This window comes from Adiantum capillus-veneris, chromosome 12, assembly GCF_014529385.1.
Source record: "Adiantum capillus-veneris isolate H3 chromosome 12, ASM1452938v2, whole genome shotgun sequence".
Taxonomy (NCBI): domain Eukaryota; kingdom Viridiplantae; phylum Streptophyta; class Polypodiopsida; order Polypodiales; family Pteridaceae; genus Adiantum; species Adiantum capillus-veneris.
In genome coordinates this window covers 81,790,981-81,808,757 of record NC_140942.1, presented here as the reverse complement: position 1 = coordinate 81,808,757, position 17,777 = coordinate 81,790,981, and the positions used below count along the sequence as shown (strand labels likewise).

The window sequence follows — 17,777 nt, the reverse complement described above, 5'->3', positions numbered from 1 at the left end:
CAACAATCTGCTCTCTCGCTGCAACTGCTTCTTCCAAGCCATGGGGATATTCGGCAACTTGCAGTCTTCGCTCACTTTGGACATCTATAGGCACAGCCTTGGGATATTTATGATCTGCCAGCACCCTGCCCACTGCCAAGATCTCCATCTTCTCCAAAGAGGGCTCCTCATTGACGAGGAAGAAGAGAGTGGCAATATTGGACAAGGAAGATTGTCCAATTTTGCGCTTCTTGAAGGAGTCTGCAACTTCCTTTGTAACTTGACGGAAGTGGTTCGCCTCTTTTGCAATCGCTTCAAAGTGAGCTAGTCTCTTTGAAAACGTTGTCGCCCTTGTGGATGTAGTAAAGCAGATCACATGGCAACCACAGCATGGCGTTGTCTTCAAAGTTCACAACATACTTGAGTATATGCGCATGCATATACTCTATGATGTCGTGAAAAGTGTCATTATGGAGTTGCATGGTTTTTTGTAAGTCCACTGTGCGGCTAAAGAAGCCGTGAATATCATTGTGTCCAACATAATCGGTGTCCTCTAAGAAAAGAAGAAACCATGAAAGGGAGGTGTGTGTCTCTTCCGACGCTGCTGCTGCTGCGTGGGAGGAGGATGCGCTAGCATGTGCTTCCATGGCTCTCTCTCCCTGTGTGTGTGTGTGTGTGTGTGTGTGTGTCTTCTCTCTGTCTCTCTCAAGTGTTGACAGAAAAATAAGAAGCCCACTCCCCTTTATATACCCCCTCCCCCCCACTGCAGAAAAAGACACTATCCCAAAGCTCTTTGATATACATACAAACACACATGCGTGCGCACACAAACACCCAAACAAAATCTAAAAAACTTAATCAACGAAGGTGATACTATAATGACAAAAAAGTTTTGAATTTTCATTAAATAGAAGGCTTTACAACAAGGCATTAGAGCCGGTTACATTGATCTATCAGATCAACTTAAAGACAGTACGCCGCCAACCCTCCACTCCTCTTGCACTTTCATGGCTGCCTCCATCTGCCTACCAATCTGAAACAACAAAAATGCGTTTTAATAAGACTAACAATTGGCACATGTAAACAACATATAAACTAAACTGACCTTTTGCCGATTGAGACGAAAGTAAGCATCTTTGATTTCTTTGTAGCCCAAGGTAAACAAGCGTTCCTGTATGTTGGTGAGTGTGCAGTGTTCACTGACTTGCACAATCTTAGAAACACCATTTGACAAAGTAACGGGCATGTCAAATGTCACAAAATTAGCAACACTGATTGTAAGGGTATCCACTTTCCACTCTTACACATCCAACACTCATAGTGAAAACGTAAGTACAAAGTAGTGCGCACTTTCAAATATCGTATCCCTATACCAAAAGTGTCACCTTATACTTGTATTTATCTCCTTGGTGCACTCTCTCAACCATTCCCCAATTATCTCCAAATACCAATTTTAGTGCTTCATACATGACATTCTTGCTACAAAATTTAGTAGGTGTGACACAGAATGGCAATGTCTTGAACATGTGTACAAAAACATGCACGGGGCAGCACCAACAAAGCCCTACTGATCTAGAAGCCTTCCCAAATTTTAATGAGGAGCAAATATTGGAAAGCATCTTCTCCTTCACTGAGAAAAGTGACCACGCATCGGGTTGTGGCCATTCCGGACTCAGTTATGAAGGTTTGTCAACAGCAATGATCTTACCATATCCATACTTCAAGGCCAGCACTACATACGTGTGTGAGTAGAAGAAGATTCTGTGTTGCAGCAAAATCGAAGGTGGCGAGTTGGGAAGCATCATAACACCAATGTCCACATGAGAGAGTTGAAGGTTCCTGTGAAACTCTTGATTGGTTGTTCCTCAACAAGGTCGGATGGGAATATATCTATGACAACACCAAAAACTATTAAATAAAAAACAAATAACAAGCGTTTACAATCAGCAATCACAATGTTTTACAACTTACAATGTATTGGGAAATCTCTTGAGCTTCCATTTCTCAAGCACATGAAACGCCAAGAGAACACGTGTTGAACAATGGCCATTGTGTCATTGACTCTATGGTTTTTGAAACCAAGAAGTCTCCCCTTCCAATGTTCGTCAAGGTTGCCACGGTTTCGAACTCGATGAAGCCCAATAACTGCAGATTGCATGAAGATCCAAGATCCTTTAGAAAACACATGCGGCACACATTCCCATCAGAATCCCTAGTGTTATGCAAGCAAACCGCCTCTTTCTCATCCTTTGGCTTCCTTGAAGTGGAGGAGGTTGACATAGTAGCACCAGAAGAAGAAGAGTTGTGGTGTTAGAGAGAGAGGCATGTTGTTTCAGGAATGAAATGAGAAGGAATGGTTGAATGGGAAACAAAGGGGCGAAGAAGTAGTTCAAATGGATGGTGTGGATGCAAGGGAAGACAGGTTGTGCAGGTATGGAAACCTTCCATTTGTGATGCAACTATGGAAACCTTCCATTTGTGATGCAACTATGGAAAGCTTGGCAGGAGGGGAAGAAGTGGTTAATGGGGAGCAAGGGGAGAAGAAGTAGTTCAAAGGGATGGTGTGGATGAAAGGGGGAGACAAGTGATACAGCTATGAAAAGCTTCCTCATGTGTTGCAGCTATGGAAAGCTTGGAGACAGAAGGAGAAAGAGAAGAGGGAAGAGGTAGAATAGAGGGTATTGCTGAGAAATACAGATTTTGGTCAAAGAAAATAGTTTTTTGACATGTATTTGGTTAGGAGAGCTTTTGGAGAGTGAAAAGTGAGATTTAGAGATTTTTTTAAAAAGTTGAAATTTTAGGATTACTATATAGGCACCCCCCCACTGCAGAAAAAGACACTATCCCAAAGCTCTTTGATATACATACAAACACACATGCGTGCGCACACAAACACCCAAACAAAATCTAAAAAACTTAATCAACGAAGGTGATACTATAATGACAAAAAAGTTTTGAATTTTCATTAAATAGAAGGCTTTACAACAAGGCATTAGAGCCGGTTACATTGATCTATCAGATCAACTTAAAGACAGTACGCCGCCAACCCTCCACTCCTCTTGCACTTTCATGGCTGCCTCCATCTGCCTACCAATCTGAAACAACAAAAATGCGTTTTAATAAGACTAACAATTGGCACATGTAAACAACATATAAACTAAACTGACCTTTTGCCGATTGAGACGAAAGTAAGCATCTTTGATTTCTTTGTAGCCCAAGGTAAACAAGCGTTCCTGTATGTTGGTGAGTGTGCAGTGTTCACTGACTTGCACAATCTTAGAAACACCATTTGACAAAGTAACGGGCATGTCAAATGTCACAAAATTAGCAACACTGATTGTAAGGGTATCCACTTTCCACTCTTACACATCCAACACTCATAGTGAAAACGTAAGTACAAAGTAGTGCGCACTTTCAAATATCGTATCCCTATACCAAAAGTGTCACCTTATACTTGTATTTATCTCCTTGGTGCACTCTCTCAACCATTCCCCAATTATCTCCAAATACCAATTTTAGTGCTTCATACATGACATTCTTGCTACAAAATTTAGTAGGTGTGACACAGAATGGAAATGTCTTGAACATGTGTACAAAAACATGCACGGGGCAGCACCAACAAAGCCCTACTGATCTAGAAGCCTTCCCAAATTTTAATGAGGAGCAAATATTGGAAAGCATCTTCTCCTTCACTGAGAAAAGTGACCACGCATCGGGTTGTGGCCATTCCGGACTCAGTTATGAAGGTTTGTCAACAGCAATGATCTTACCATATCCATACTTCAAGGCCAGCACTACATACGTGTGTGAGTAGAAGAAGATTCTGTGTTGCAGCAAAATCGAAGGTGGCGAGTTGGGAAGCATCATAACACCAATGTCCACATGAGAGAGTTGAAGGTTCCTGTGAAACTCTTGATTGGTTGTTCCTCAACAAGGTCGGATGGGAATATATCTATGACAACACCAAAAACTATTAAATAAAAAACAAATAACAAGCGTTTACAATCAGCAATCACAATGTTTTACAACTTACAATGTATTGGGAAATCTCTTGAGCTTCCATTTCTCAAGCACATGAAACGCCAAGAGAACACGTGTTGAACAATGGCCATTGTGTCATTGACTCTATGGTTTTTGAAACCAAGAAGTCTCCCCTTCCAATGTTCGTCAAGGTTGCCACGGTTTCGAACTCGATGAAGCCCAATAACTGCAGATTGCATGAAGATCCAAGATCCTTTAGAAAACACATGCGGCACACATTCCCATCAGAATCCCTAGTGTTATGCAAGCAAACCGCCTCTTTCTCATCCTTTGGCTTCCTTGAAGTGGAGGAGGTTGACATAGTAGCACCAGAAGAAGAAGAGTTGTGGTGTTAGAGAGAGAGGCATGTTGTTTCAGGAATGAAATGAGAAGGAATGGTTGAATGGGAAACAAAGGGGCGAAGAAGTAGTTCAAATGGATGGTGTGGATGCAAGGGAAGACAGGTTGTGCAGGTATGGAAACCTTCCATTTGTGATGCAACTATGGAAACCTTCCATTTGTGATGCAACTATGGAAAGCTTGGCAGGAGGGGAAGAAGTGGTTAATGGGGAGCAAGGGGAGAAGAAGTAGTTCAAAGGGATGGTGTGGATGAAAGGGGGAGACAAGTGATACAGCTATGAAAAGCTTCCTCATGTGTTGCAGCTATGGAAAGCTTGGAGACAGAAGGAGAAAGAGAAGAGGGAAGAGGTAGAATAGAGGGTATTGCTGAGAAATACAGATTTTGGTCAAAGAAAATAGTTTTTTGACATGTATTTGGTTAGGAGAGCTTTTGGAGAGTGAAAAGTGAGATTTAGAGATTTTTTTAAAAAGTTGAAATTTTAGGATTACTATATAGGCACCCATGAAAATGGACGGAACCCCTCCCTCCCCCCCCCCCCCCCCCCCCCCCCCCCCCCCCCCCCCCCTTCTCTCTCTTTCTAGGGGACAAAGCTATAATGAGGAGAACAAATAAACCCCCACTCCCCCTACTACCCTACCTTTTGAGAGGGTATAGCTGTGACCACCACCCTCTTCCTATTGGTCCATGCTTAATCACCCCTTAAGCTAAAAGGCCCTTTTGGGGTTTTCATATTTTTCTTAATGATTGATGCTCACTTCGATCAATTGGTCAACACCCTTGCTTTGGATGGTAATGCTAAAGAAAAGCACAAGGAAAACTTCAAAATCCAAAGCGACAAAAAGAAAGCTAGAGATGACTCTTGCAATGGTTTTGTTTCGAGCACTCGATACATCAACAAAGAGTACAAATATTTTTTTCCCTCTCAGTGTCATAGGTTTATTATGGTTGTCTTTTGTCAACACAATCATCATATATTTTTTTGTCAAAGCCTTGTTTAAGATTATCAATTGTCGATTATTGTCATGCATAAATTTTGTAAAGGGTTATAGACTGTTGTCTCAATTCTCATGAGGTTATTGGGTAAACCAAAACCCAAGGTTTGGCGATGAACCAAAAACTCCATAAATTGGTAGCTTAACAGTAGCACCAGGTTATGGGTATACCAAAACCCTTGGTTGTGAAAGAACCTAAAACTCACGGTTGACGAGTACACCAAAAACTCGAGGTATCATGAGGGTGATGTATCTAGTTCGGGCTTGAGGGGGGGATTGTTGGGTTTCCAAGCCCTAGTCCAGTTTGATGTCAGCCGGTGGGAACATGCTCTTATGTAGCATGCAGTACAACCTTAGTTAGAAGTGGAGTTTTTTCATGGAAACCTTTTTGTTTTATCTATCATATAAGGCTTTTCATAAATAATACAATACATAGCGTGGTCTTTCTGTCTGTCTCTCTCTCTCTCTCTCTCTCTCTCTCTCTCTCTCTCTCTCTCTCTCTCTCTTTGCACCTGCACGTCCCTAAGCATCCATGGCTACACCTCGCTGGTATCCACCATAGCTCCGCAACTTATTAGGAGTAACACAAAGAAATGACGACTTCCTGGGTGGATGTTATCAGGAAGACTCAACAAAAAGCGAACAAGGCCGAGAAATGGATCAAGGTTGCCAAGAAAGGAAAAGGAAAGAAAACAACCCCCACACCCACCATCATTAACTTGACACCAGAAGAGGAGCAAAGGAGACGGTGCTTGCCTTAGATGTGAGAATTGTGGCCTTAAAGACAAAGATAATGTGGACGAAGAGGTAAAAGAACTCATGACTATGATGGGGGTTAATGAGCCAAGGCATAAGAGAGCTTGGAGAGTGGGAAATAAGAAAAGTGAAAGCAATGGGGAGACTTCGAAGGAAAGGGCACTTATCCTTCGTTTCCCCTCCATGGAAGTGAAGGACTTTTTGAAGAAGAGACCCAACTCTTAAGAAGACGAGCATCTTTCTTGGAGATGACCTCACGCTCTCGCAGATTGCTCACATACAAGAAGTAATGCTGGATATTAGAGCGGCAAGGAAAAAAGTTAAGATTGACTTTTACCAAGATGGAAGGGTGGTGATATTGGAGCGACACTCCGCATGACGGTGCAAGACCTATGAGACCACACTAAAGATGGCAACAGGGAATTGTAATGCGTCACTTTGTCTTGACGTAGGGGCATTTGAAGACGGCTTTATGGAGAGAGACATCGTCTTTCTCAGAGACATGCCAAGCACCAAGCACTAGGCCCTAAAACACCTTATGCCACACGTGACTAGATATAGATGGGAGACAGGTTGTCAAATAGAGACGAGATCAGAGCAGAGGGTCAAGTTATTCAGAGAGGAGTTAAAGCCACTTCTTCACATTGTTTGGAGAGATGATGAGGCCAGATACATGTGGGTGAGATTGAGAGGTGAGACATGCATATTCTTGTACATTGCTATATGTTTATCTCAATCTCAAGCTGGTGGGAAGATGTCCGTATCTAGCCAATGGCACACTGTAACCCATGAGATAGATGTGTATCCATATAGCTAGGTCGAATCACATACCCATCCCCTATGAGTTGAAGAAGATGCTCTTTATAGAAAGCCATCTTCGTACTCATCTCCAATGTCGACTCTATCCATGTCCTCCCGGTGTCCAACTGGTCATGTCCAAGCAAATGAGTTAAGTAATATCCACCCGCGTAAGAGTCGACGAGGGTGTATCAAGGGAGTACTGGAAGGGGGTAAGTTGTCCATGTAGAAGCCATGTATCTGGAACCATGATGACATATGTCCATACCAGCATGATGTGTCCCCCTGTTAAACTAACTACCACGAGGAGTTAAGGGACAATCTAACATATCTATCTCTGGTAGTGTCCCATAAGTTGTGCATAAAGGAGACTGATTTGGTAAGTGCCTCTATCTCCGGCCCGGGGGGGGGGTGCTAGCTTCGCTCTAATGATCTCATATGGTACGGAGGCCTTGGCTCTAATCAGCCGAGAGATCATAGATACCAAGGGCCTCTCCATACCACCCATCCTGACCTACATAAGGTCCCCAAACGTGAACCCTATAGAGCATAGCTGAAGCTACCAAGGTATCAAAGAGCTAGAGCTTTGTTCGGGGTTCCTAGAATTAACACACCCACGACCGCATACGCTCAGGTCAATCTAGCCTCTATTGCTCTTTTCAAAGAACCATTGGTCCCAGTGAAGACTACTCCAAGACAAGTGTATGCATCTATGTAAGCAAAACTATGTAATGCATCCAAATACCCTCCAGTGAGTCATATCAACACAATACCATCAACATATAGCAACAATGGAGTCCATGTCCTTGCCATCTAGCCTCTATTGCTCTTTTCAAAGAACCATTGGTCCTAGTGAAGACTACTCCAAGACAAGTGTATGCATCTATGTATGCAAAACTATGTAATGCATCCAAATACCCTCCAGTGAGTCATATCAACACAATATCATCAACATATAGCAACAATGGAGTCCATGTCCTTGCCATCTAGGCACCTCTGTCACCCTCTTTGTTAATGTAATCAGAGACCTCATCTACATATATACCAAATAGAGCAGGGGACAATGGACAACATTGTTTCACTCCAATAGTGGAGTGTACTAAATCAAATATCCCCTCAGAAGTGCATATATGTCCCACCACTGATTTGTATCAAGCCCATCTCCTGTAGTCTGCGCATCAATCTGGCTCTGGGAACCATGTCAAATGCTTTTTGGAAATCCATAAAGCTACAATAAATATGTCTCCCTTGTGCCCCACTCTCCTCGATGATGGTTTTGAGTGTCTGAAATAGTCAAGAGTGAAGAAGCCTTTTCTAAAATTGGCATGTCCCACTACCCGCACGCCCTCGCTCTTTGCGCATCTGTTGAGCTGTTGCTCAAGGATAGATGTATACAATCGTGACAATATCTGTCCAATCATAATAGTATAGTAGTTGCTAGGCTCCGCAAGATCACTTGCCTTGAAGATATGCACAATAGTAGACAGTCTCCAAATCTCAGGTAGACCCTCCCACATTTTACGATTGAGCAGAATTGCAAGAACCTTTGCCAGCATATTTGTAGCATGTATAAAGAGCTCTACTACTAGACCCTCATGATCATATGCCCTTCTGTTTATCATCTTGTGAATGGCCGTCTTTACCACCTCAGTGGTAAAGAAGGTACATGTAGATGGGCATGGCTCAGAAGGATCCGAAAGGGGGTTCTATCTAGGGACCGTATATAAGGATGCTGCATATTGGCCCCATACATTAGGGGAAGTAATCAATGGGGGAGGGGAGTGTTCATGAAAGAGACGCCGTGCCTCTCTCTCGAGTCTCTGCTCAAGAACAACTCATATAAGTCTCGCTCCATCCGAGCTAGGAACACTCGCTTCTTCCGTCCCACAAGGCACCAGAAGGCTATCCGAGACTATCTGTGATCGATGAAGGAGAAGCTCCCTCTGAAGGTGTGCTCTCATCTCTTTACATTCCTCATCATACAAACTATTCTAAGGCATGCTCTCAAGACAACACCTCTGATCAAGCTTAGTGTATGGGTATGCCTTTGTTGCTACATCATGCAATGTCTCAATCAATAAAGTGGTGAGCTCCTCCAATGAGAGTCCTCACCTAGCCGTTGTACATAGACTACCATAGATCTCCTTTGTATAGAAAGGGTCAGTCTCTGGTGTAAATGTATAGCAGGTATGTGTCCTCCTTCATGACACCTGAGTTGTATTGAAAGGAGACTGAAAGTGTCAAAAGAGCATGAATGCAAGGGATGAAGCTCGATTGTGCCATGACATAATTCACTGTGCTGGCCCCATACCTATGTGGGAAGCAAGTAATTCAAAGGGATACTAGCAGCCACCACGATATGCCGCCTATGCCATGCAGAGCCAGAGACGGAGATGCATTATATATCGGTGCACAATGTACTGCGAGATACGGGGTCCCTTTCGCTTTGAATCCTTCTCCAAAGTCATGAGCTATCAGGACTACAGATGCCTTAGACTGTATCTACTTGAGTTACACAAGCACACAGACAGTTCACTGAGGCGATTTGGAGAGAGGCAACCCCAAAGACAGATTACCAATTTCTTCACACCAGACACTGGACAGATAGAGGAGCAACCACCACTGCAAAGCTTAGCTCATACTCACACCCATGATACTCTCATTGACCGAGCATTGGAGCTAGGGAGATCAAGACGCCCTCGACTAAGGACATGAGCTTCACAATATCGACGAAGGCTGCAGAGCAGAGGATTCAAGCCATACTTTCTCAACATCCAAAGTACAAATGGGTATAGACTCATGACCCATTGTATTACCCTCTTGTACTTGTATCAGTGATCACACATACCCCACATTGTTTCGGCTAGTGGCACTCCTAGTTTCATTTTAGAATCTCTTTCTTGTACCTAAACATGGTATCAGATTCACCAGCTTGTAATGATTTGGTCTCATAGGTCATTTTGGCCACTTGTAGGCGTTAATATATCATTTCATCTCTCTCTATGTATATATATATATATATATATACATACATACATACATACATACATACATACATAGATATATACATACACACACACACACACACACACACACACACACACACATATATATATATATATATATATATATATATATAGAGAGAGAGAGAGAGAGAGAGAGAAATGAAATGTTATATTAACGTCTTCAAAAGGCCAGAGTGACCTATGAGACCAAACTGATACAAAAGTGGTGAATCTGTTACAATGTCTGAAAAGTGTTAAAGTGTGAAAATAAATGCGAAAAACTAAATACAAAGTATTAGATAAACTTCTTAGGAGCATTCTGGGTGTCTGGCTAGAATGCTTCTAATCCTTTGTTGTAGTCTCCTCCGGTGAAGTGTGCTTCTGCATCTCGGTCGTGGTCGTCTCGATTTCCTAAGCTCGATCGCCCTGTCAATGAGGGTGCCTTTGGTCTGAATGTGGGTACTCCTTTGTGCTCGCTGCTGGCCTCTTGCTTCTCCTTCCATTCCTGCTTCTCTCGATCCGAAGAAATCTGTGATCTGCCTTTGAGGCTGTAGTGCTCTTTGTCTTCTCTTCAGATTATCCCTGTGCCGATGTAGTTCCAGTAGGTACAGGCCTAAGCACCTTTGATCCTGGTATTGCATGACTCTATCTAGAGGTCCAAAGGCTTCTTTAAATAGGCAATGGAAACGCCCGCGTATCTCATAGTATACGGTGCAATGACATATGTAGTGTAATTCTGTCTCCGGCTCCATTCCGCATAACTTGCAAATTCTGCTCTCATGTGGGATTCCCCTGAATCTGCCAAATTCAATTTCCAGCTGGTGTGAGGATGTACGAATCTGACCAATAGCACATCTCAAACCATGAGACAGGTGGGTATCCATGTAGCTCTGGCGAATCACAAAACCATCTTCAGATATCTGTAGGAAGTTTTCTTTGTAGTCGTCCATCTTCGTGCCCAATTCTTGTGTAGGGTCTACCCATGTCCTCTTAGTGTCCAACTGTATAAGATCCTGGCGGATGATTTTATTAATCTCCGTTCGTGTGATTGCCAGTGATGGAGCCTCAAGAGAGTATTGGAAGGGGGGTAATCTTTCCGTACTGAACCCGTGTCTCTGAAACCACGAGGACAGTTACGCATACCAGCATGATGTATCTCCCTTCGTTGCTAATTGTCGAGAGGATGCGAGGGCCAATCTAGTATATCGGCAATTATTTGTATCCCATAAACCGTGTATAAAGGACTCTGATCTGGTAAGATCTTCAATTTCTATCGGACGGACAGCTAGTTCCGCTCGGGTAATCACGTGTGGTACGAAGGCCTTAGCTCTAATCATTCGGGAAATCATAGATACCAAAGGTCTCTCCATTGACGTCCAATTATCTTGATCCACAGATGGTCCCCAAATCTGGACCCCATAAAGCATAGCCAAAGCCACCACAGTATCAAAGAGCCAAAGTTTTGTTCGTGGTTCTTGAAACTGCACTTGTGAACACATCCTCTCCAACCCTCCCAAGGCCGCAGAGGCTCAAGACAATCTAGCATCCGCTGCTTTCTTAAGAGTAAACTTTGGTCCTGTAAATACCACACCAAGGTATGCGTATGCATCTGTGTACTCTACTATATCCTGGCCATATGCAAATGTAGCTACCGATCTCCTAACCCACTGCGGTGTGGTGTTAAACACCATAACTTTGGTTTTACCCAAATTTACCGACAGTCCGCTGTCTTCCGCGAATTTATGTAATGCATCTAACTGCCTCTGCATTCCATCTGGTGATTCTGCTATCAATACAATATCATCTGCATACAACAACAAAGGGATCCATGACCCTGCAAGTTGAGCACCTCTGTCACCCGCTCTATCAATGTAATTTGATACCTCATCTATATACATACCAAATAAAGTAGGGGACACTGGGCATCCCTGCTTCACTCCAACGGTGGAATGAACAATGTCAGAATGCCCTTCTGGAGTACGTACATAACCAGTTACTGACCCGTATAAGGCCATGATCCCCCAGATAATCTCTTTGGGGACCCCTAACTCTTGCATTCTGCGCATCAATCTGGCCCTTGGTACTGTATCAAAAGCTTTCCGAAAATCCACAAAGCAACAATACATCCTTCTCCCGCTTGCTCTTCCTTCCTCAATAATGGTTCTGAGCATAAGAATATGATCTAAAGTGGAATAACCCCTCCTGAATCCAGCTTGTCCTGTTGCCCTTGTGCCCTCATTCTCTGCCCATCTACTCAATTTTTGTTCCAGAATGGATGCGTACAGTCTGGTCAATGTGTGACCCACCATAATGGTACGGTAGTTCCCGAGTATCATAGGATCCCCTGATTTGAAAATAGGTACGATAGTAGATAATTTCTAAGATTCAGGGAATCCTTCACACATGACCCGATTAAACAGACGAGCAAGGACTTCTGAAAGTAGATCCCTTGCATGGATCAGATGTTCTGCTACTAAACCCTCATGATCATATGCTCTTCTTGTCTTTATCTTATCAATGGCTTTTTCCACCATTTCCATCGTAAAGAAAGTACTAGTAGCAAGGCATGGCTCGAGCGGATCTGGTAATGGAGGCTGTCCAGATACCGTATATAATGATGTTACATATTGACCCCAAATCTCAGGAGAAGTAATTGTCGGAGGCGATGAGTGCTCGTGAAATAAACGCCAAGCCTCATGTGAGTCCTAACTCAAGAAGAGCTGATATAAATCCTTCTCCAGTTTGGCTAAAAATGCCCTTTTCTTGCGACGTACTATACGCCGAAGAGCAATCCGAGACTGCTTATATGTGATAATCCCAAGTGTAAGCTCTTTCTCGACACGCGTTCTCGTCTCTCTGCATTCCTCGTCGTACTAACTGTTTTGAGGCATGTTCCCAGATCCTCTCTTCTGATCAGGCTGAGTATGTGGGTATGCCTCTTGTGCTGCTCCATTTAGTATCTCTATTAGCTGAGAAGTAATCTCCTCTACAGTATATACTGGCTCAGCTGCCCACATCCTGTTATAGATCTTTTCCACATAGACTGAATCAGTCTCTAGCGCGAAAGTATATCTTGTGTGTGTCTTCTTCCTATTGTACTTGAGAGGCATTGCATTGGAAGGAGATTGATAAGGTCAAGAGAGCATGATCCACTGCAATCCCAACCGGTCTGGGTCCCACCTTAAAGTCCTCGATACTAGAAATAAAGCTTGGTGAAGTCATGACATAATCCACTGTACTGGCCCCATGCCTGTGCGGGAAGCATGTGAACGTAGCTTAGCAAAAACGCGGACCATAGAAGAGAAGATGGGTTCTTGTAAAGAATAATTTCAAATATTCACGGCCACATTTTTGTAGTAAAACATCGAAACGTTGCAGTAGCAACTGCCTCCGGCATTGCTAGCAAACACAAGTGCTTCCCATTTTCTTTCTTTTTTGCAAAACTTATGATTTTTTATGATGGCAGACATCATCACACTATCAATTGTCTGTCCCTCACAAATCTGTTTTTATACATAAAACTTAACCACTTTTGGGCAAATTAAACTCTAAATTAAAGATGTGCCTTGAATTCTAAACAGCTGCATACAAGATACTATATTTTGTCACTACAAATTGTAACATAGTCACCACAAGTCATCGACCATCGCAAACAAGATTCAGTTTCCCATCCACATCAACCCTAGCATGAAACGGTACTCCAATATAACATGCTACAAGACTTCACACGATGTCAACCATGGACTTTGACTTTTTCTTAATTTGGCCATCTTGCAAGCCTGCAAGAAAAGATTGCACAGACGCTACACGAGTTGCACACATGGAAAGCAGTACACTAGCAGCATCTCTACTTTGTATGAATGCACAAGCTAATACAACATGATGCTGGTAAAAAAACGTTGAAAAGGCATACAACCTCTCTATGTACTAGGACTCTTGCTTGGCAAGTTGTAGTCGTATGTAAGGTATCACTATTCACATAACAATCATTCGTCGAGAGTGTTTCTTGCAGGCCTTTCAATGGCCTGCCAAGCTACAGTTGAACCCTAGCAGACATTAACTCTTAGATGCTGTTCTTTGAGACTTCTGAACTTTCCAACTTACTGCATACCTTGAGCTCAAGAAAGCTCAACCAGACAAAAGATCCTACGCTGAACTTTCACCAGTGTCCAGAAAGAAACTCTTCATAAAAATCGGAGCCCTTCGATAGAACATAAAACACTGCACAACCACTCAATGGATGAGAAGCAAGAATACAGCTTGCTGATGCTCAATATTGCCAGAGTATATTTAGCACATAGATAGACAAGAAACTGACCAGGTATTCCAGGAATAACATGGTCTTTTCTCGCAAGTACATCGTGCAGTGAGGATTTCTCCAAGACTTGTATCCACTGTTGGGCATCATTGTCTGCACACATACCTTCTAAGTTAGATCTGTTCAATTTGTTGCATAAGCCTTAGAATAAAGAATGCCGTAAGGAAGCAATCGTGTACTGCCCTTTTTTGGGGGGGGGGCTACAGATTAACTCTGTGCTTTTGTTTTCTTTTCAGGCTTTTGAGCAGCCAAGCCCTTTATTTGAAGGGTTTTAATTGCATCCGAGAAAGAAAGGTTACAGCGACATCTGACAAAACCATATACACATGTCCATATCCTCCAGGTGTCATAGACAACAACCAGTGTCGGATGTACATGGGGAAGTCCTAATTAGTAATGGATAGATCCTCAGGGGGAGGGAGGGAGGGAGGGAATGGAAGTCCACGTTTAAAAGCCCAAAAGGATATTTCTGTGGTGGGTAAATACAAGATCTCAACACAATCTATCAGCTTGCTCATCTTCATTGGTTGGAAGACTGGTTGGAAAAATTCAATGAGCTGTGTCTGATCTGATCTATCACACTCCCTCTCTAGCGCACTCACTCTCGATGCTTATACATCTCTATGCAAAGGACGTAGGCGTTTTGTCATCATGAGTCATCATGAGTGATAACCAACTGGTGTAAGGTACCTGGCCCATATGCCTCTTTAGCATGTACATCTCTGAGAGGAACCAACCGAAGCGTCCAAGGATGTTTCCGTACGTACGTACGGTCTCGTTCCGTACCGTACGATTCCGTACGTACCCCCAAAAAACAAAAAAAAACAAAAACCTCGGAAAAAAAAAAATCGCCGACGGTGCCTATTCCCTGTGGTCGGGCGAGGCCTTTAATAAGTCTACCTATCCTATACTGGTTATTATCACAACAGAGAACCAGAGAGTAGAACAGAGTCTCTGCACAATGTCTGCACAGAGACCAAGGAAGGATTTTCCGCCACCGATAAGGTTCTTTCTCCCTCCCTCCCTCCCTCCCTTTGTGTTTGGAGTCTACAAGGAGGCACTCTAGAGTCCTGACCTCGCGAAAGATTGTAAGTTTTGTATTCAACTTTGAAGTGTGCATTAATTGTGTTGCAGAGTTATCTAACGGTTACTTAACTTGTGGGGTGATTTTAAGTGTTTTTTGAAAGTTGTGGCTATGTTGAAGTATTGTGCAGTGTTTTTAAACTAGATAGGTTGTATATATATTTGAAATTCTTTGTATTTTTATCTTTTAAAAAATATACTACGAATTTTACGTACCTTATGGCCCAATCCATACGGTACAATGTACAGTACGTACCGAACACGTACCGAATACTACGTACCTTACAACCTTGGAAGCGTCTCTGCTCCTCCAAACAAGATCGGCGGCAATCTGCCTTGGTAGTGGGGTACATATATATTCAGATTGCCCCTCCATCTCCACCTCCTCTCTACATAATTGCACAACCCGCCTCTCATGCAATGCTTGATGTCCTACTAGTCTCAAACTCCAACGGTTAGGATGATTTTTCATTTTTTTGAGCAGAGAAAAGAATTTGTCCTTAAATCCACAAGCTTCAATTTACAATTTTTGGCCTTTTACAGCAGGCCTTAGCAAAAGGTGAGATAGACGAACACCATGAGTCGTTTGTACTCGAGTTTTGTTATAACTAGCGGGCCTACCTTTACATGTGATGCGTTGAAAGCCTCCTAAGGCTTCACCTTTTTTTTCGAAGATTATAACCAAACTAAGAAAAAATCATGGTTTTTCTAGTCTCTAAATTTTATTTCGCAGGTAAAAACAAAAATCTAGCACGTGCATTGTGTGGACATTGATACATCCATGTAGCACAGTCTTTAGATATACCTATCAAGAGCCAGCATAAAGAAACGATCTTTAGGAAAGATGGGAACGATCTTTAGGAAAGATGGCACTAGGTGTCACCTCTTTGTGTCTGTCTAAGCTACCCTCTAGGCTCTCTAACCCCTCCTCAAAATCAATCCCGCGTCCTCTCTAACAGCATAAACTTACACCATATTTAAAGAACGACAAAAGGAGGGGGGGGGGCTCAAAAAGCAGCCCCCTCTTAAAAGTTACGAAGTTTTTTTAACTAAATTGAGAGAGAGAAATGAAATGAAATGTTATATTAACGTCTTCAAAAGGCCAAAATGACCTATGAGACCAATCAGTTACAAAATAGTGAATCTAATACCATGTCTGGGTACAAAAGAACTAGAAAAGAACTAGAAGTGGAACAAAATACTACTACTACTACTACAATCTAAAACTACGTGGGTGTAGCAGCTGATACAATAGGTACCCGGTAAACTGGATGTAACAGTGTGTGAAACAAAGATGGAAGAAATGGTGAGGATCCATCCTCATCTGCACTCTGGATGTCGAGAGAGTATGGCTCGAATCTTCTGTTGTAGTCTCCGTCGATGCTGTGTAGCTCCTCTCCTCAGTCGCGGTCGTCTGTATCTCTGTAGCTCCAATGCTCGGTCGATGAGAGTGCCAGTAGTGGTCGAATGAGTGTGGGACGAGCTCTGCAGTGGTGGCTGCTCCTCTGGCTGTCCCATATCTAGTGAAAAGAAATCTGTAATGTGTCTCTGGGACTGCCTCTCTCTAGCTCTCCCCAGTAAAGTGTCTCTACACCTGTGTAACTCAAGTAGATATAGTCCAAGACATCTCTGATCCTCATAACTCATGACCCTAGATAGAGGACCAAAACCCTCTCTGAATAAGCAGTGGAAACGCCCCCGTATCTCATAGAACACTGTGCAATGACATATGTAGTGCAACTCTGTCTCTGGCTCTCTCTGGCATTATCGGCATATCCTGCTGTCTGCTGGTATCCCTCTGAATCTACCAGTCTCTATCTTGAGCTGATGTGAGGATGTGCGTATCTGACCAATGGCACAACGCAAACCATGAGACATATGTGTGTCCATGTAGCTGGGTCGAATCACAAACCCATCTCCTGTGAGGTGGAGAAGATGCTCTCTATAGAAAGCCATCTTCGTGCTCAACTCCTGAGGCGGCTCTATCCATGTCCTCCTGGTGTCGAGCTGGATCAGGTCCTGACGAATGAGTCTAGTGATCTCCACCCGTGTAAGAGACAGCGAGGGTGCCTGAAGAGAATACTGGAAAGGGGGCAACTTGTCCATGGTGAAGCCATGCGTCTGAAACCATGAAGTCATCTGTGCATACCAGCATGAAGTGTCCCCCTGTAGAGCTAACTGTCTGGAAGACTCAAGGGCCAGTCTAGCATATCTGTCTCTAGTAGTATCCCATAGGCTGTGCACAAAGGACATTGATCTGGTAAGCGCCTCAATCTCCATGGGGGAGGCAGCTAGCTCTGCTCGAATGATCGCGTGAGGTACGGAGGCCTTGGCTCTAATCAATCGGGAGATCATAGATACCAAGGGCCTCTCCATACGTCTCCAACCATCCTGGCCTACAGAAGGTCCCCATACTTGTACCCCATACATCATAGCTGAGGCTACTAAAGTATCAAAGAGCCATA

At 43.2% G+C, this 17,777-nt stretch overlaps 1 protein-coding gene across 5 annotated transcripts in view; it reads right to left on the bottom strand.

The window, feature by feature from the left end:
- Positions 1-2,945: 2,945 nt before the first annotated feature.
- The window catches only part of TPR2 (Tetratricopeptide repeat (TPR)-like superfamily protein), a 54,002-nt gene continuing 39,170 nt past the window's right edge, over positions 2,946-17,777 (bottom strand). The window contains exons 6-8 of one of the 5 annotated variants that reach the window (XR_015189846.1): positions 4,013-4,186; positions 3,147-3,931; positions 2,946-3,074 (exon numbers count right to left, since the gene is read on the bottom strand). Coding sequence is in view for 1 of the 5 variants with exons in the window: in XM_086525359.1 (XP_086381485.1) it covers positions 14,071-14,132; positions 14,230-14,322 (155 nt within the window). In the remaining 4 variants the exon portion in view is untranslated. Of the gene's footprint in view, positions 3,075-3,146; positions 3,932-4,012; positions 4,187-13,644; positions 14,133-14,229; positions 14,323-17,777 lie in introns of those variants that run through there. The other 4 variants (XR_015189845.1, XR_015189844.1, XR_015189843.1 and 1 more) reach the window with 4 other exon arrangements.